At 39.0% G+C, this 17,767-nt stretch overlaps 2 protein-coding genes across 6 annotated transcripts in view; one reads left to right on the top strand and one right to left on the bottom strand.

Annotated features, from left to right (window-relative positions):
* The window catches only part of ZFR (zinc finger RNA binding protein), a 44,297-nt gene extending 42,190 nt beyond the window's left edge, over window positions 1–2,107 (bottom strand). For all 4 annotated transcript variants that reach the window (XR_015748264.1, XR_015748265.1, XM_087958539.1 and 1 more), the window contains exons 1-2: window positions 1,850–2,107; window positions 1,635–1,719 (exon numbers count right to left, since the gene is read on the bottom strand). Coding sequence is in view for 2 of the 4 variants with exons in the window: in XM_087958539.1 (XP_087814665.1) it covers window positions 1,635–1,719; window positions 1,850–1,886 (122 nt within the window). In the remaining 2 variants the exon portion in view is untranslated. The remainder of the gene's footprint in view (window positions 1–1,634; window positions 1,720–1,849) is intronic.
* Window positions 2,108–5,020: 2,913 nt separating this feature from the next.
* Window positions 5,021–17,456, top strand: SUB1 (SUB1 regulator of transcription). 2 transcript variants are annotated; one of them, XM_026666382.2, is made up of 6 exons: window positions 5,021–5,396; window positions 10,445–10,511; window positions 11,120–11,140; window positions 11,828–11,947; window positions 15,173–15,281; window positions 17,114–17,456. In XM_026666382.2, the coding sequence occupies exons 2-6, from the start codon at window positions 10,446–10,448 to the stop codon at window positions 17,191–17,193; spliced, it is 396 nt and encodes a 131-aa protein (XP_026522167.1). In that variant the 5' UTR covers window positions 5,021–5,396; window position 10,445; the 3' UTR covers window positions 17,194–17,456. The 2 variants fall into 2 exon arrangements, with proteins under 2 accessions (XP_026522167.1, XP_087814666.1); XM_087958540.1 differs by having other exon boundaries at window positions 5,276–5,396; window positions 11,120–11,141; window positions 11,823–11,947.
* Window positions 17,457–17,767: the final 311 nt, after the last annotated feature.

Genomic DNA, 17,767 nt, shown 5'->3' with positions numbered 1-17,767 from the left:
ATGAGCCAGTTGATACTTCTTATCCCAATCTACCTTTGAGTTTTTGTGAAATGTATGCAAAATAGTTCAAATTCAAAATGACTGAAGCTTGAAATGGGCTGGTCTGATATTAGCATTAGACCATACCAAATGTTTTGAGCATGAAACACTGTGAATTTGGAAATACCATTTGTATTGTAAAACATTGCCATTATTATAAATATAACAGGAAAATAAATTATCCTGCAATCACCACAGGTTCTAGAGGAAAATAATATAGGTACAATATGATTGTTTTGTCTCACCCAGTCACCTTTAATGAGACAGGCAGCTATATAAATTTGAATAAATGAAATGAAATATTTGTTACCATCATTTTACAATGCCAGTATCAAAAGGAGAAATGAGTAGTAGCAGAAATTGATAAATGCTGCATTCATCAACTTCCCTAGTGTTCATAAAGATGGAACAAGGCCCATTGCTAAAAGTCCCCCTTTTGTGATTTAAGACTTCAAGTATGGAGACATTTACAAATATACAAATAGAACATGTTTTCTTTAACTGAATATTTGCCGAAGTGTACAAATGATGAATGTATTTACATAAACATTTCTATCCTGCATATATATTTCATGTACATGGAAGACAAATTCCATGTGGGATATTCCAGTCCCACTCTACTTCAAATGAAAAACTGCTTTTCCAAAGTGTCTCCAAAAATGTTATAAATTTTAAGACCATTTTTTTTCCATTGGGGGGGCTGAAATCAGTTAACTTGCTGAAAGTTATTTCAGCATAGGCATGGATGGACTATCTTTCAAAAGTACAGAACTTTGGTTTTGTATTGCATTCTTCCTGGAACTGTATGAGAAAGTGATTTTATACAGTAGATGTTCATGTTAAGAGCAAAAAGATACATAGCTCAGGATTGAATTGTGTTTAGTGCTCTCGGAGCTTGGTTGTTTTCATGGAGATGTTTCATTACCCAGCTAAATAACATCTTCAGAACTACAAGTGGGATCTGCTTCCATTTATTTAAAGTAGCTCCCCCCAGTGATGGTTTCTCCTTGGAAAGTCCCTCAACTGTTTTACTGCTTGATGGCCTGAGGGTGGTAGCTCCAAGGACTCTACATTTCAAATTTTGTATTCGTGGTGGGCATTTGTTTTTATTTTTAAGATTGTTTGCCATTCACTTGCTAGAATTAAAGGGTCATACATAAATCGGGAAAGCCATCTAAGGCACAGAAGAAACGCACTTCGGGAGAACTTCGGGTCGGAAACCCGTCGCCATTTAAGCGGCTCAAGGGCTACAGGGACGTGGGTGCGATTGAGCGACGAAGTCTCCCCACAGCATCCCTTGGCTGTCCTGCATTCCCTGCTCGCGGCCCCCGGTGAGGGACGGCTGAATGACAGCGGGGACGGGTAACGGTTCCCAAATCCTGAGTTTTGGGGGGGGGGTCAGGACGGCTCCGAAACATGCCGGCGAGGACGAGCGGCCGCGCGCGATGGAGGCCGCCTGCCCCTCTCGGGCGCCTGCGCCTTCCGCGCGGCCCTCCGCGTGCCCGGCGTCAACAGCCGCCCCACACGAGGCTGGAGCGGGGTCAGCCGCCTTCCCCTCCCAGGCCTCCCGCCACAGACCGAAGCGCCTTTATCACCTATATTGAGCAGCGGCCCCGGTGTGGGTGAATCCGAAGTAGTTGCCGGTGGCCATTTTGGCATCTTCCCCCAGCCGGCTGGGCACTGCAAGCGACGACATGGCGTGCAGGACGGGAGAGAAAAGAGCCTCGGTCAGAAACAATTCCTGAAGAGACGCACCCCCCACCGGCTTTCGCCTCCCCCCCGCGGGGCTTGCCCGAAAGCCATTACTCACCATAGGTAAAAGAGACTACCGGGCATATGGGAATCATGGAGCCGGGCTGACCGAAATGGCGGCGGGGTTGAAAACTGTCTCGGTCTATCGGTCACGGTCTTTGGCCGTCGCGCCCGATCGCTAAGTCGCCTCGCCGGTACCCGTTCGCACCATCCACCGACACGGTTCCAACGGCGTTGTGAAAGAGCCAGGCCTCGTCGCAGCGCATGCGCTGCTTGGGACGGGCGAGAAAAGACCGGCGGGAAATGTAGTTCGTCTGCCGGGTTACTTATGCTAGGTCGTAGCGTTGGATGCGTGAAGCCACTTGGGAAATGTAGTTCTCGCTGTCAGAAAATTTCTCCTTATTTCCAGGTTAAATCTCTGCTAGTTCGGTTTCCATCCATTATTCCTCGTCTGGCCTACAGGCGCTTTAGAAAATGGCTTGACCCCTTCCTCTCTGTAGCAGCCCCTCATATATTGGAGACTGCTATCATGTGTTCTTCTCTTCACTAGACTAGCCATGGCCAGTTCCTGTTCTTCATTAGGTTTGTCTCCAGTCCCCTAATCATCCTGGTTGCTCTTCTCTGTATTTTTTCTAGAGTCTCAACATCTTTTTTTAAAGTGTGGTGACCAAAACTGGATGCAGTATTCGAGGTGTGTGGTCTTACTCAGGCTTTATAGAGTGATATTAGTACCTCACTTCACCCCACTTGTATCTCTCTGTTAATGCAATTTAGGATTGCATTAGCTTTTTTGGCTGCTGCTGCACACTGCTGGCTCATATTTAGTTGGTTGTCCACTAAGACTTGTGGATGTCTTGCGGATGCATGATATATATCAAGCTAACACTGGTTTCACACATTGTATTAAGTCATAGCTTGCTGAAACATGGTTTATTAAAAATGGCTGGGTTAATGTATTAAATGATTGCTTATATAAATGACATTCTTGCAAACCACATTAAATAGGTTGGAGGGGAATAAAGTGCAATAGAAACCTATACAGTATTCCTTGTGCAGATAGTCAGTTTTTGAGGTTGAAGAGCTGTCAGGAAGTTGGGTCTATTAATTTATACTGAATTCTGAAAACAATTGTTCTTAATCTGCAATGAGCATCCTTCCAGCAAGGGGGGGGGGCACAGTTAATATTCAGGGTTGCAAGGGCCTAATTGTTCCATATAGGTAGTCCTCTACTTAAACCACAATTGGGACAGGAGCATCCGATGCTAAAAGAGACTGTTCTTAAGTGATTCATTTTCAATTTTATGAACTTCTTAACCATGATTAAGTGTACCATCCTGGTAGGTAAATGAATCACATGGTCATTAAGCAAATCTAGCTCCCTTCATTTACTTTGTTGGAAGCCAGCTGGAAAAGTTGCAAAGTGAGTTCATATGATTCTGAGATACTCCGTCATAAATACATGCTGGTTGCCAAGTAACCAAATTTGGATCATGTGACCACAGGGATCATGCAATGGATATAAATAGGAAGATCAGTTGTAAGTCCCTTTATTCAGTGTTGTTGTAACTTCAGATGGTCACTAAATAAATGGCTGTAACTATATGTGTGGCTGGATAGGTTTAGGGAGTATTTTAAAAAATACGCAAGTCTTAAAGGCAATGGTCTCTAACTTTTGGCAGCCCAATTGTTTGAGGGGATTTTAATACTGTATTATTTTTCAACATAGTCTGGCAAATAATTCTGAATTCATGGATCTGTAAGAGAGTCCTAGGACCACACTTTTAAGAAACTGTAGTCTAGGGAAATGGTCTAGTTAAAAGCATGTTTCTATGATAAATATGTCAAATGAATAAATATGCTATCAGCAGATCTCACTTTATCATTCTATACGTTATACTATTTCTGCATTCTAACTTTATCATGTGCCAGTAGCATAGCAATAATGCTTCCATGTATTTTTCAGCAATAATTTCTGTGTGGAAACGTAACTTTCAGCATTGAAACATTTACAAAGAGCTAGTGGTTAATGTAAATGGTCTAGCAACCAACAAGGAGCCTGTAAGTTATACTCCCACTTTAGGCACAAAAGCCACCTGGTTCCCTTGCAGGTTCCAATGCCTGACAGGGTTGCTGGCTCTAATTTTAGATGTCCATGGTTACATTTTGGAGCATAGGTAAGTCACAGCAAAGACCCAAATGATTCAGTTTCTCATCCTTGAGAGAAAAAAGCTGGGCCATAGTTTGGATCTACTGTCTGTTAATTCTCCATGAAAAATAGTACAATTTTGATTAGCAATTTGATTAACCCTTTATTTTATTCTGGATTCTGATTTAATTCTGCTCATACAAAGCACTATTCCTTAAAGTGCTTTACAAGCCACAAAATCAGGTAAGCTAATTGGTTTTATATGCCACAGAGATAAGCATGCTTCATTGGTCACCGAACATTTCTCTTCATCACATCTGCAACGATGTAGTCCCACAGCAGATGGATATTGCATCAATAACAAAGAAAATGTGGGAAGAGCATTTACAATGTTGTGGGCTGTATTCTAGGAGCAGCAGCACTTCACTATTGCTTTCACTGCCTACCACTTTAACACTGATGGCAAAATGCCTGTGCAGAAGACCAAAGCAAAGGTGGCAGGAACACAATGCAGAAAGCCATCCAATTGGCTCTGGTTGCATTTGATTGTGTGAAATGGCATTTTTTTGAACTGAAAAGTAGACCATGAACCTGCAGGAAAACTCTAGGGTGAAGATTGTGCTGAACAGCCTTCAGACACTACTAAAGTTTTATAGGCTGAAGGGCTCTGGAATTAATCACAAACAATTGTAATAGTATAATTAGATATTGGCTAGAAAATGCTAGTATGATTTGATTGCTTATTGTACCCTATGACTTAAGTGTTGTACCTGATGATTCTTGACGAATGTATCTTTTATGTACACTGAGAGCATTTGCATCAAGACAAATTCCTTGTGTGTCCTATCACCCTTAGCCAAAAAAGAATTCTATTCTCAATGGCCAGTTGGCATATTGCACTAAGTCTTCGAGTACTCTTTAAGCCCAGTGCCTTATTCAACAAACAACCAACAATGTGGAAACTGCCAGTGTAGGTATTGTAAAATCCCCTCTTTTCCCAAAACGCAGCTACAAAGGGATGGAAATTTGCTGGCTCGTTAACTAAGAGTGTAAAAACTCACGGAGGCGGCTCTGTCTTTACAGTATGCAAAAATCAAACGACTCAGACAGATCTTAGTACGTACAGGTGCATCTTACAGACGGAGTAAACGACCCTAACGAAGATGCCACCACGATACCGGAATGTACGATGACTAATTTCAGAGCCTCACGAGGTTGCCTTATCAGGAAATGCCGTTTCAACGAAGGGGCGAAAGCAAAAAAAAGCGGAGGAAGATAAAAGAAACGCAGCAGCCGAGCAACCCTCCCTCCTGCAGCGCGACTGAGGGGGCGTCCTTCTCGCCACCACGTGGTGGTTAGCAGGAGGGGCTTCTTACAAACGTCACTTCCGTTTTTCCAATAGCGTTGGAAAAGGTCGGGAGCCGTTAGAAAGACCGGAGTGGAAGGATTCGAGTGGAATGTGAGTGCGCGCTTCCCTTTAACTCCCTTCCCCCCCCCGTCGTCTTTCTGTCAGGGAGGCGGGAATGGAGCGCGGGCTGTCCCGCGCAACGGAGCGTTCCGGCCGCCATGTTGCCTTCTAGGAATTCCCCAGAAAAGGCCGGGGGAAAAGAAGGGGGTTGTTCCGTACAGAGAAGGTGTGGTGGGGAACGAGCGGTTCCCCACGAGGCGGGGAAGGGGTCCCGCCGGACCCGCCTTTCCCCATTTCTGGCCCGAAACCTGCCATGTTGGGCAAGGGAGGGGGGCAGCGAAGGCATTCGACGGGAGGGAGAAAATGGCGGCCGGGACCCGCCCCCTCCCGGCCGGTCTGAGGGCGAACCCCCATCGTTCCTTCAGGCGGGATGCTGGCGGGCCTTTTCCGCCCCCGGCTCGGCTCCAGTGGTCCCTCCGCTTTCATTCGCCTGCTCGCTCGTACTTGCATCGCCTTCCTACCTGCGGGCTTCCAGAGGGGTAGAGGCTGGGTCCGGTTGTCATAGAGAAGCCTAGTTGGGGGGGACGGACATGTGCCGCCCGTTGCTTCTGTGCCCTTCCTACAACTTCCAAAGCCGTCTGTGCCTGTTAGAATTATAATTCTTTATTGGCCAAGACACACACGGAATTTGTCTCCGGTGCATAAGCTCTCACTGTACAGACAACAATAGTGATAGATCATTATCCTAGTCATTCTAAAAATACATCCATCATAAAACATTAGATACAACACTTAGTGATGGTCATGGATAATAAATAAGCATTCAACATAAAACATACTAGGATATTAAAGCCATTCTGACGGTTTGTGGGATCTGTTTCCAATTCGAGGCCAGTTCCTCAAAAATGTGGTCGGAGGAGGCTTTTGGACATCCCTCAAGTCCTCTTGGGGAGGGGGCGGGTCTGCGAAATCAAAATGATTTGCCAGCCTACATTGGAATTTTATGCAGTATCCAAAACCCATCAAACAATTGTGAGAAGTGATAGCAAATGCATCTTTTGATATGGTAAATATCAGGTGTACAAACACTGTCCTGGCTCCTCTCTAAATTTTTAAAATGCTGACAGAAAAAAAAAGTGTAAGAAAGAATGAGCTGGAGGAATCCACTGAAAGATTGGGCTTCGTGGTCTCAGTCTTGTCTCCAGTTATGTACTTCTTCATGGGCTGTTCTGCATCTTGTCGCATCTTATTTGGCTCAGGCCTTGTGTGGCAGTTTAAGGATTAGCAGATTAATGTGGCGTACATTTTTCTGAACTTCAGTTGACTTTGTATATTAACGGTACATGTCTGCTAATGTTTGGGGAAAAAGAGGAAGAGTAAAGAATAAAGGAAATGAAATTCATGAAATGAGAATGTTGATGGAGGGGTTTTCAAGAGCTTGTGCCGAGTAATGAATACTCTTGCATTTATGAATTAACATATTTTTATAAGATAACCTTACCTGTGTTTAACACATCATAAAGTACATTAAACCTCTGAATGGGAAGGATATACCTTCATTGTTGTCTGTGTTTTACATTTCATGTTGCAGGCTACTTCCCAATTCAAGCATAATTATAGTTCTATAACTGCTATTTTATGGTTTTGCTATTATGACTCAGAGTACTTGACACCTTGGTTTGCATTTCTGTTTTAATGACAGGTTATATTTTGCAGAGATGTACAGTATGTGAGAAAAGGGCAACTAGGCTTTAACGTTAGTATAGGCCTCTTCTTAATTGAAGGCCTTAAATTTTTATTTATTTATTTATTTGTATGTATGTATGTATGTATGTATGTATGTATGTATGTGATGTATGTGTGTGTGTGTTAAGTTTTCGCGGGTACTTACATGTACGGTATTCAGCTTCTTCAGAAGCCTGATGATGGCAGATGAGATTCTGCCGAAACGTTGCTACAACTTTAAAAGCACAACTATAATGACGTGGGAAAATACCCGAACAAAGCTGAATACCATACATACATACATACATACATACATTATAACACCAGCTGAGCTGATTTTGCAAGCATGGTGAAATATTTGCAATCTGCTGAGCTGATTTTGCAGGCACAGCTATTTCTGCAAAAAGCATATATTTGCTGGACAATCTAAAATAGAGCTATTTGGATCACAAATGTCTGGGACATTGAGAAAAAGGGGAAATAAAAAGTAGCAGATGGCAAGGGAATTGGCATATACCTACAAGTGGCTGTTAATTGACGGTCAGTATGAGGGGACTAGGTGGTACATCCAGTAAGATTACATACTACTGGGTGGGCTTCAGAAAAAGGGTATAAAAGAAGGGGGTAAATCTCATATCAGGGCCACTGATGGTAGCTATTCCTCGCTGGTCTTAGCTACTATCTCTGGACCTCATTGCAATGGGCTGTTAGTAAGTGAGTGAGTGAGTAAGTACTGTCTTACTGAAATGTTATGTTATGATGGCTTTTCATGTTTCAAATTGCTCATGAAATAAATCTCTGATCTTAAAGTAAGATTTATTGATTGTGGTTTGTGTATCTCTTTTACTGAATTATTTTTATAACAAGTAGAATCATTTTCACTTTATTTACAGTTAAAAGAAAACATGAGAACAAGAACTCTTGTGCAATTATTAGATTTTTGTCTATTTGGTATTATTTTTCACTCTGCATTATTACACAATTCTTTAACTTTTTCCATTAATCTGTTCCTGTATTCTAAAGGACACTTTTCTCCTATCATAATATGTCTATAGCTTTGTCATCCTGAAATTTTGATGTCTTAGTCTTTTTCTTCTGTTGCATTTTTCTTTTCTTATAAAAAACAAATGAGACCTAGTGTTAGGATTCCAAATTCACAGTCCATATTAAAATAAAATCTTTATCAGACTACTGAAGTTAAATATTGTACTCTTTAGAATTTCTAAGAATTCTTCAAGCAAGAATACTAAAAAGGAAGGAAGTCAAGAAAGTTGTAATTATTCATCATGATAGGGTGTGATATAAACAATTATATTAAAGTATAATACAATCAGTAATGTATAAAGAATGGACTTTTTAAAAAAAAGCAAGTAGTGTTTTTCCGTAGAGCTCTATTAGTGGAGATTATATCCCAAGCAAAGTGGAAAGCTTCCTAGCACTGTCTTCAGATGTGCTTTTTTATTTTTAGCCTTGCACTTGAAGCCCACCTCCTGTATTCTACCTGTTCTGTCAATCTGGATACCTTGATTATATATGTATGTTCATAAACTTTTGATCTACTCTTTTTCTTTTCTCCACATTTTATCGATCTTTACTATAAAAGTGGGGTATCTGTGTGTCTCCAGATGCTTTGGGATGTCTTTATCCTCTGTGATAATCAGCCATGTAATGATGCAGTGATGCAGAAAGTTTTGGAGACATACAGATACACTGTTTTTATAATACAGAATGAAAAATATGGGGGAAAGAAGGAATTGTAGGTATTACTTAAGAAATAGAAAACCTGTGCTAGCTAAATCCTTTTTTTTTAAAAAAAACTGCACCCTTGTTCATACAACCTCAATGCTAAAATAAGCTGGTTATTCTAATCCTTAAATATTATTTTGGTATTAACTAGAAATTACAGGTACTCCTTGACTTAGAAGTATAATGAAGCCTTCTCATTACTTTCATAATTGTTAATGCTTGTAAAGTGAGTCATGATGTGACCCGACATGTTTTTATGACTTTTTTTGCGATGGTTGTTAAGTGAATGCCATAGTTCAGGGGTGGGCAAACTACGGCCCATGGGCCACATCCGGCCCGTTGGTCTGTCCAATCCGGCCCGCCCCTTTGCAAAGGCAAAGTTTGCAGGCGGGAGCGTCTTCCCGCCGAGGAGTGGGAAGGGTTCCGCCCGGCGGGTGGGCGGGCTGCTTGAAGCCACCTAAAGCTAGGCCGCTGCTGATGGAGCCTTGCCCTGCCTTGGTGCCCCGTTTCCCGGCTCGGCGGTCCTGCTCGGGCGGCACTTTAAAAGCCTGCTCCCAGCACCCGAGCAACTTCCCAGCAACTTCCGGCTTCCTTTTAACTCGCGGTCGCCTCCTCCAAGCAGCCCACCTGCCCGCCGGGCGGAACCCTTCCCGCTCCTCGGCGGGAAGACGCTCCCGCCTGCAAACTTTGCCTGTGCAAAGTTTAAGCCTGGAAGCCCCGGAAACCCGAGCAACTTCCCAGCAACTTGCGGCTTCCTTTTTCCTCGTGGGTGCTCGCGCCTGGCCCCGAGCCGCGCGGCGGAGGGGAAGCCCGGCGGGCGGGCAGGCTGCTTGGAGGAGGCTCGGGGCCAGGCGCAGCGCCATGCGAGTTAAAGGAAGCCGAAAGTTGCTGGGAAGTTGCCCATTATAAAATGCAGCAAATTATATATAAGAATATATATATATATCGAACGCAGATCTGATTTTCCATGTGGCCCCTGACAAAAATTAATTGCCCACCCCTGCCATAGTTGTTAAGCGAACTCATTGTTTGCTATGGGCTTTTTTTGCCGAAAGCCCAGAATAAATGCCATTTTTCAGCAAAAGCAATATTAATTGTGGTTACATGACCACAGTATGTTGCAAATGGCTGTAAATGCAGGCTGGTTGTCAAGTTCCAGAAATATGATAATGTAACTGCAACACGCACGCGCACACACACACACACACACACTTGAAACTTCGAAACTGGGTTGTAAGTACATCTTGGGTGGTCTGTCATAATTTTGCTTAGCAACCAGTTTTAAGTTGAGGACTACCTATATAACCCACCTTTCATTTTAGCGCTTAAGGTAACAAATCACTAAATCATAAATTTTCTCTAGAAAAACAGCCCTATGAGGCAGGTAAGATAAAGAGAGTTAGCCAATGAGCTTCTGTGGATGGACTGGTGTGTGGGGACCCCAGCTCCTAGTTTAATAAGTTAACCACAACATCATACCTGTGTTGATTTAATGGAACTTCAAAGTATGAATGCTTGATTATTGCAGCGATGGAAGGAATGACTTGATAATGCTTGCTTGCATATTTGTTAGAGTCCCATTTTGTTGGAAACATGCAATTTTTTTCACTGCATCTTTTCCTTCCTAGAATGCCTAAATCAAAGGAACTTGTGTCTTCAAGCTCATCTGGCAGTGATTCAGATGCTGATACAGCGGTGATTATTTGATATTATATTATGCTATATATTATATTTTATATTATATTATGCTATATTTATATTATGTTTTTGAATTATCTTGCTAATGATAAACGTAACCCAAAGAACCAAGGCTTTGGATTGATGTTTAAAAGTTACAAATGAAGTGAACCATATAAATATTCTTTTGGCAGAAAAATACTTCAATTAAACTATTCTTTTTATTAAAGTAGAAATTAAAATGATTTGCTGTTATGTAATAAATACTGATACACATGTGCTATTTTTTATGATTTAAGTTGAAAGTGTCATTCTTGGAATCACATTTCTAATCTTGATTAGAAATGCTTTGTTTTTGTCTTTACCTTTTCAAAATTCTTGAGTCTATTGATCCAGTTTAAAATAAAATTTTAAAATACTCTTGCTGAATGGATATGAAGACCTGTAGCCTAATTCAAAGAGCTATTGCTGTTCAAAGGGTTTTTTAAAGCAAGCTTGGAACAAGAGAGGGATGGATTTCTGCCTTTCTAAGTATTTGGCCATTTTATGACAAATATTATTTTGATTGCTAATCTAAATAGACTGTATAATGGGGTACTAACATTCTGCGTTCTTTTAAATTTCAGCATGCAAATCATCTGCTGTCAGTAAGTAATTAGATTTACATTCTGTTTCATAGTCTACTGTAGAAAGAAGTTAATTGACCTCCTTCCCATTCATAACTGTTCTGCAGATAAAAACCTTCCAGTTCCAGATTTATGCTCAGGCCTATCTTCTCTAGATATAATAAATATGATTATAATTGGAACATAGTGCCTTTTGCTTTTCAAATTCTTACTTAAATATTTTCCCATAGATAAACTGTAGCCTTTATTTTGTAAGATCACTTCTGAGAAATAGTAGCCTTATACTTGCAATTCAGGATCATAAGTTGGGACTCCTTTTGTGAAAAGAAATGAGACCAACTGAAGGATTTGGCCCACGTTTCTTCTCTTGTAACTGAAGAGCAATAAACCAAAATTCAGTTCAATTGTAACATATCTGTAGCTTAACTACACATTGTGAATTATGATTTAAAATTAATTCCAACCAGTTTTATTTTGCTGTCCTATTTAATAGATTATATTTATTTTAAGCCTCAATTCTAGGTCATGCTGTAGAAATGGAAATAATGTGTAACCTTGCTTTAACATTGAATGGAAGCAGAGAAGCTTAATATTCGGGTTTGGAATCCTCTCTCCATTCTTATATAATTGTGGAGAAAAGAGCTAGTTGTGCAAACTGAAACTAATACTTTTCCAGTAAGTCCTTCTTTTTTATTATTAAATGCCAAGGAAAAAAGGAAAAAACAGACAGCCCCAGAAAAACCTGTAAAGAAACAGAAGACTGGTGAAAGTTCCAGAGGTGCAGCCTCCTCTGTGCAAAGTAGCAACAGAGATGAGAATATGTTTCAGGTAATTGCTGACACGATGATTGAAATCTGGGTTAGCCACATTCTCATGATGTATACTTTGTAATTCCCCTCTTTGGAGGAACACATCTATTCCTTGCTTTCTGGACTTGGTAATATGGGACTGCTAAGGTCCCCATAAGCTCAATTAATGTTCCACTTACATATATACCCAGTAAATATCTTTTTACAAAGTGCAGAAAATGGCTAGAAATGGTATGCCAAAAGAAATAAGCGTGAGATAAGAAAATACAGTTAAATTTAGTTTATAGCAACATGGGTCTTTATGTTTTGTTATCCTTGGTTCTGCTACATCTTTATATCCTGCTTGTTGGTCCAATTTAGCATATTTTAGACAGTGTGCCACAAGTACAACTAAAACCCAGTTTCATCTCCAGGATGCTCAGTGCAAAAGATTTCTATCCAGAAATTACTTTGCAAGCTAACATTTTCCCAATATTCTACCAACTAGGTATATGGAATGTATGTACTCAAGATAATAGGATAATTTCCTCACATCTGGAATACTGTACTGTCCTCATTCCCTAGCATTACTGTGACTGTTGAAAGGGGTTAAAAGCTGTATATGCCCCAGAGCTTTAGGTTCTAGCAAAATTTGTTTCTCAACTAATTTTGTAAAGTGCACCACCTTTTGGCAGAGCTTAGGGATGATCAAAAGTTGTGTTGGCCAAGTTGTAGGAAGGAGTGGAGCTTTCTGTAAGAACAAGTGCTTTTTTACAGCATTGCATGTTAACAATTACAAGTAGAAAATGGGAGAGATTTCTCTGGTGTAAAAACGTTTATTTCTGAAAGAAGCTGGTTAAATAATCCTCTCCAGTTAAAAATTAGGCCCTATTATGTGATTACTCAAAGGGAAAACATACTCAACGATGATCTAGAATATAAGATTCTGAAATACTATTTCACTTGGTAATAACACAAACATTTAAATGGGTTATGCTAAACTTTGTATTTTTAGTTTTGGCATAAGTTGTTTATAAAACAAGAATTAAAGCTTGGGTAATCAAATAGGTATTTGAGATCAAATTTAGAAAATAAGTTTTTATTATGTGTATGTTACCTGTCCTTTGATTATTCTTGATTCAGTTGCAGCTTTTAACTCATGGGGAGAGTTATGCCCACATTAATGCTCATGTTTTATGATACACTGCTCTTATTGATTATTGTAAAAAAAATGGATATATAATTCACCTTTTGTAATTTTCACTAATGTTATAGAAACCAGAAGTATTAGAATATTTATATAAAAGAGGTCTTAATTTTTCAGCATAGTTATCGTGTATTGTTATAGATTATTTTTGAATGAAATGAATATTCATTTTTGGAGTTGTCATTTTAAATGCAAGGTAGACTCAGGTTTATAGGTCCTTTTTATTTTTAAATGCCATGGAAAAAAGGAAAAAATCAGACGGTTCCAGAAAAACCTGTAAAAAAAAACCAGAAGACTGAAAGTTCCAGAGGTTCAGCCTCTTCCATGCAAAATACAGTAGTTGAACATAGGAAAGTGCCTTATGCTGACTGGTGTGAGTTTATATCCATTTCCGTTTCCATTTGAGAGTATTTTGATTTCCCTGACAACATCAGTATTTTATTTGCTCTTAATTACAGGTAGATCTCAACTTACAACCACAATTGAACTCAAAATTTCTGTTGCTAAGCAAGGTGGTGGTTAAGTGAATTTGACTCCATTTTATGACCTTTTTGTCACAGTTAATATGCAAATCACTGCAGTTGCTAAGTGAATCATGCGGTTGTTAAGTGAATCTGGCTTCGCCCATTGATTTTGCTAGCTGAGAATGTTACAAATGGTGGTCACGTGATCCCAGGACAGTGCAACTGTCATAAACACAGGCCAGTTACCAAGTGCCCCAAAATTGATCATGTGACTATGGGGTAAGTGTGAAAACCAGTCAAGTCATTTTTTTCATTGCCATTGTAACTCTGAATGGTCATTAAACGGAATGGTTGTAAGTCAGTGTCTCTACCTGTATAATGTCTTCAGTTAAGGTTAAGTTCAGTTTAGATTATAGTTGTAAAAAGAGAAAAGGGCTGAAACACCAATGTAAAACTTGGTCAGGTTAGTAAGGGTTTTCCTCACCCCCTTTTTAAATAGTAGCTATAGCTAATAAAGGCAACTAACTTTTGTAGTAGTATGTTAATATTACAGTTTCCTCCAAGAATGGTTTCAGGAGATTTGTTCTGCAGCTGTTACTTTCTGATTATTCATTTCTAAATTTTCATGTCATGGTGGTGCCCTAAAATAAGTAAGCTAGTACTTAGTGGTTAAAAGGTGTGAAATTGAATGCCAATAGTTGTGTATCTTATGGACGGTAATGTGTCTAGAAATTATTTACATGCCCTCTTATTTTTACTTTTCTCTCTGTTCAAAATGGCTGTCTTTTTTATTCTTGCTGACATTGTGATAGATTGACCAATTAATTTTACTCTTTTAAATTGTCTCTGCTCTAGTTCTAAATCCCCCTGTATTAGTTTTGGAACACTAGCATTTGCTAAATATTTAATTTTAAAAAAGCATTCATATTTCTGAAAGGACTCGTTGGTGTGATACATTCTCTCTTGAGCAATTAAGGCAGCCTTTGCCAATCTCAGTAAAACACAAACCTTTTTTAATACATAATGCCTATGCTCTGCTACTCTTCTTAATAATAAGCCACCCCCCCCCCCCCAAAAAAAATCTACTCAACGATGATGCAACAATGAAATTTAATTTAATTTTGAAACACTATTTTCTTAAATTTTTTGTCTAAAATGCTAATTCTGTCTTTCTGCAGTGCCAGTATACACTCCTCTGATACGTTTTATTGAGAAGAAATACTTCTTCCAACCTCCAGAATGGGCTAGGCGTTATTTTTGAAGCCAGATCCACATTGGACATGATCATTTCCTCTTTCAAAAGTCAGGGAGATGTGACTGTTAATCCAGTAACATCTCGGAAGTGGGTGGGGTTGAAGTTTTTAGCCACTTTGGAGGATATAACAGTTTACAGGATGAATTTTTGTTCTTAGGTAAAAAATGAGAATTACACAGCCAAAAATATAGGAGCTACAGAGATACTATTGTCTGGTCACATTGCCTTTAGAATATAAACTACAATTCTTGCTGAATATTCAAAATATTAACAGTGATTAAAGAAAGTACTTCCGGGTGCTTATTGAAGTAATGATTGAACTTTTTAATTCCCTGACAGATTGGTAAAATGAGATATGTCAATGTTCGGGACTTTAAAGGTAAAGTCCTAATTGATATTAGAGAATATTGGATGGATCAAGAAGGTGAAATGAAACCTGGCAGAAAAGGTAATTATATACTTGCATATGCTGTTTCAACATTTAGATGTTAATTTATTTATTTGCAATATTAAGCCCATGTGCCCCAGACCTAAATACAAGGCATTCTAGTTAACTTACAAGAGAAATTGTGGAAAAATCTTGTACAGAGTTCCAACAGGTATATCTTTTGACAGTGCAATACTGAGTGCAGTGCCGGACAGTTGTATAATAGGAAGGAGTTTGGTTGAGATAGAAACTTTTTCTTAAATGCTGTTGTTTTTTTTAAAAAAAAAACAAACTTAAAAACAAGTGAGTATTTACACATAGAGTAGCTTTCAGGTGTGTGTTTTGTCTGTTGACTGAAGTAATGCTGCTGATTTTTCTATCTCATTCTGTTTTTATCTGGCTAGCCATTATGAAAGGCGTCTAATAAAAAGCCGAATTTGGGCACATGAATTAGTGCCTTGTGTGAAGGATTCATATCAGTCATTTATATGAAGTAGCCAAATGAATACATGTAGGTGCTTCTGTTGCTTCCTTGAATGGTGTGTCTACCCTGAAGATTGTTCAGAAACGTTGGACATAGATTTATTGGAAGGTTGTCATTTCTCTGATATTGGCAATTTTAGGGCCTTTTTCTGGCTTATTACACTTGTTCAGAAATCAGAAGATGAATATATTCTCCAACTCTGTCCATCTGTCTTTAGCAGTACACAGGACTTGAGTTGTCAGTGTGTGTTGAATTTCATTTTAACTCATTTGGCAAGGCAATTCTAAAATTTAGCTCCATGTTTGGAAAAAAAGCCTATAATCTCGCATCACAATTCTCAAGCTGTAGGCCTGAACAAAGCACTTTATGCTTCTAGGTTTGCTATCCAAATGCAAAATGTATGAAATCGGATGCCAATTATTATAAAGTGCTATTAATAGATTTAATTGTTGACTGTCTTTCCATAATTCCCATTTATGTTCTGTACTCTGTGTGCAACTTTAATTGGAAGCATCAGAAGTTTTGTTTCAAAAAATATCAGAGTTTTGTGGGTAGTTACAACAGTCTGAATTGATGCTTTCCTGATTTGACAGGAGGTATAAGTTGCTTTATTAACCTAGCTTTGGATGAAAACTGGCATAATTTCTGCATGAAGTAAGACTTCAGGGCTCCTTCCATTGTTAAATCTATTACAATTTAATTATATAATTGCTCTTACTTTCTGTGAAAGGCATGTCCAAATATTTTAAACAGGGCTGGAAAATAATGTGAGTGATTTCTCAAAACCCTGAAACAATGTGTTCTGCAAAGTGTAATGTTGCAAAATCTGCCCGTTTTTATAAATTGACTATTTTCCAAACAACTTGTTTTTGAAATCTTGTTTTTGACAACTCATGTGAATGCTTGGTTTGATGAAAATCAGATATGAATTAACACTTTTGTGTATATTCATTGTTTAAAGAAAGCTGTGGCATAGTGTCATGACTTTTGCTTTTAGAAAAGTCAGTGTTAAGGATGAAGGAGTATTCCTCAAGTTGTTCGTTACTGTTTCAACACCCTCTGTCCAGTTACACAATAGATTAATGCAAACATTACCCATTTTCTTCTCCTGGTAATTAATTCATTATCTTCTATTGCCAGGTACTGAGGGGTTCAGTTATGCAAGGCACCTAAATATCTGATTCAGCTAACCCCAACTTGCCTTTCATATTATGTATGTTTAAATTTGAATGTTCTTAACGTAGAGCTATGGGTTGTCAGGAACTGATCCTTAGAACCAGTGTAAATTCTGCAGTTGCAGAGTTAACGAAGGTTATAGTATGACTGTGAAACTATACTATTTTCCAAGGATGTATTTGGTTTATTTCAGGCATCTCTCTAAATCCAGAACAGTGGAGCCAGCTGAAGGAACAGATTTCTGATATTGATGATGCAGTAAGAAAACTGTAAAGAAGAGCCATACAGAAACTCTACTGTTATAGGTCTAAGTAGTCTTTTTACATTAGCATTCGTTTTTTCTAAACCTATTTGTTTTCCAAGCTATTGTATATTTGGATTGCAAACAATTTGTAAGATGGAATGCTTTTTTTATTGTGCATTAAAAAGTGTATTCTGAGTGAAGTTACAAATGTGTATACTTTTATTAAATAGGTGTTATGTTTTCACATCATGATGTAAAATAAAACACATTTAATTAATACACTTGAGTAAGAGTATAGTTGTCGGCGCCCTTCTTAACTAAAAAAAAATGACTTGAGAGAAGATCATACTTGCTTTTGTGACCATCTTTTGCAACTGTCTGACAAAGTCAATGGGGAATCCAGATTCACTTAACTGTTAACTAATTTAACAACTGCAGTGATTCACTTAACAAATGTGGCAAGAAAAGTAAAATGGGACAAAATTCCACTTAACTAATTTCTAACTTAACAAAATTGTGGGCTCAATTGTGGTGGTAAGTCAAGGACTACCTGTATACATTTTGTGATACTTTGCACATAGGCTATGATGTTTACTTACCAGT

Source organism: Notechis scutatus, chromosome 2, assembly GCF_049901735.1.
Source record: "Notechis scutatus isolate UNSWTSFEM ecotype Mainland chromosome 2, rNotScu1.2, whole genome shotgun sequence".
In the NCBI taxonomy this organism is placed as follows: Eukaryota; Metazoa; Chordata; class Lepidosauria; order Squamata; family Elapidae; genus Notechis; species Notechis scutatus.
This window is presented reverse-complemented; position numbering and strand designations above follow the sequence as displayed.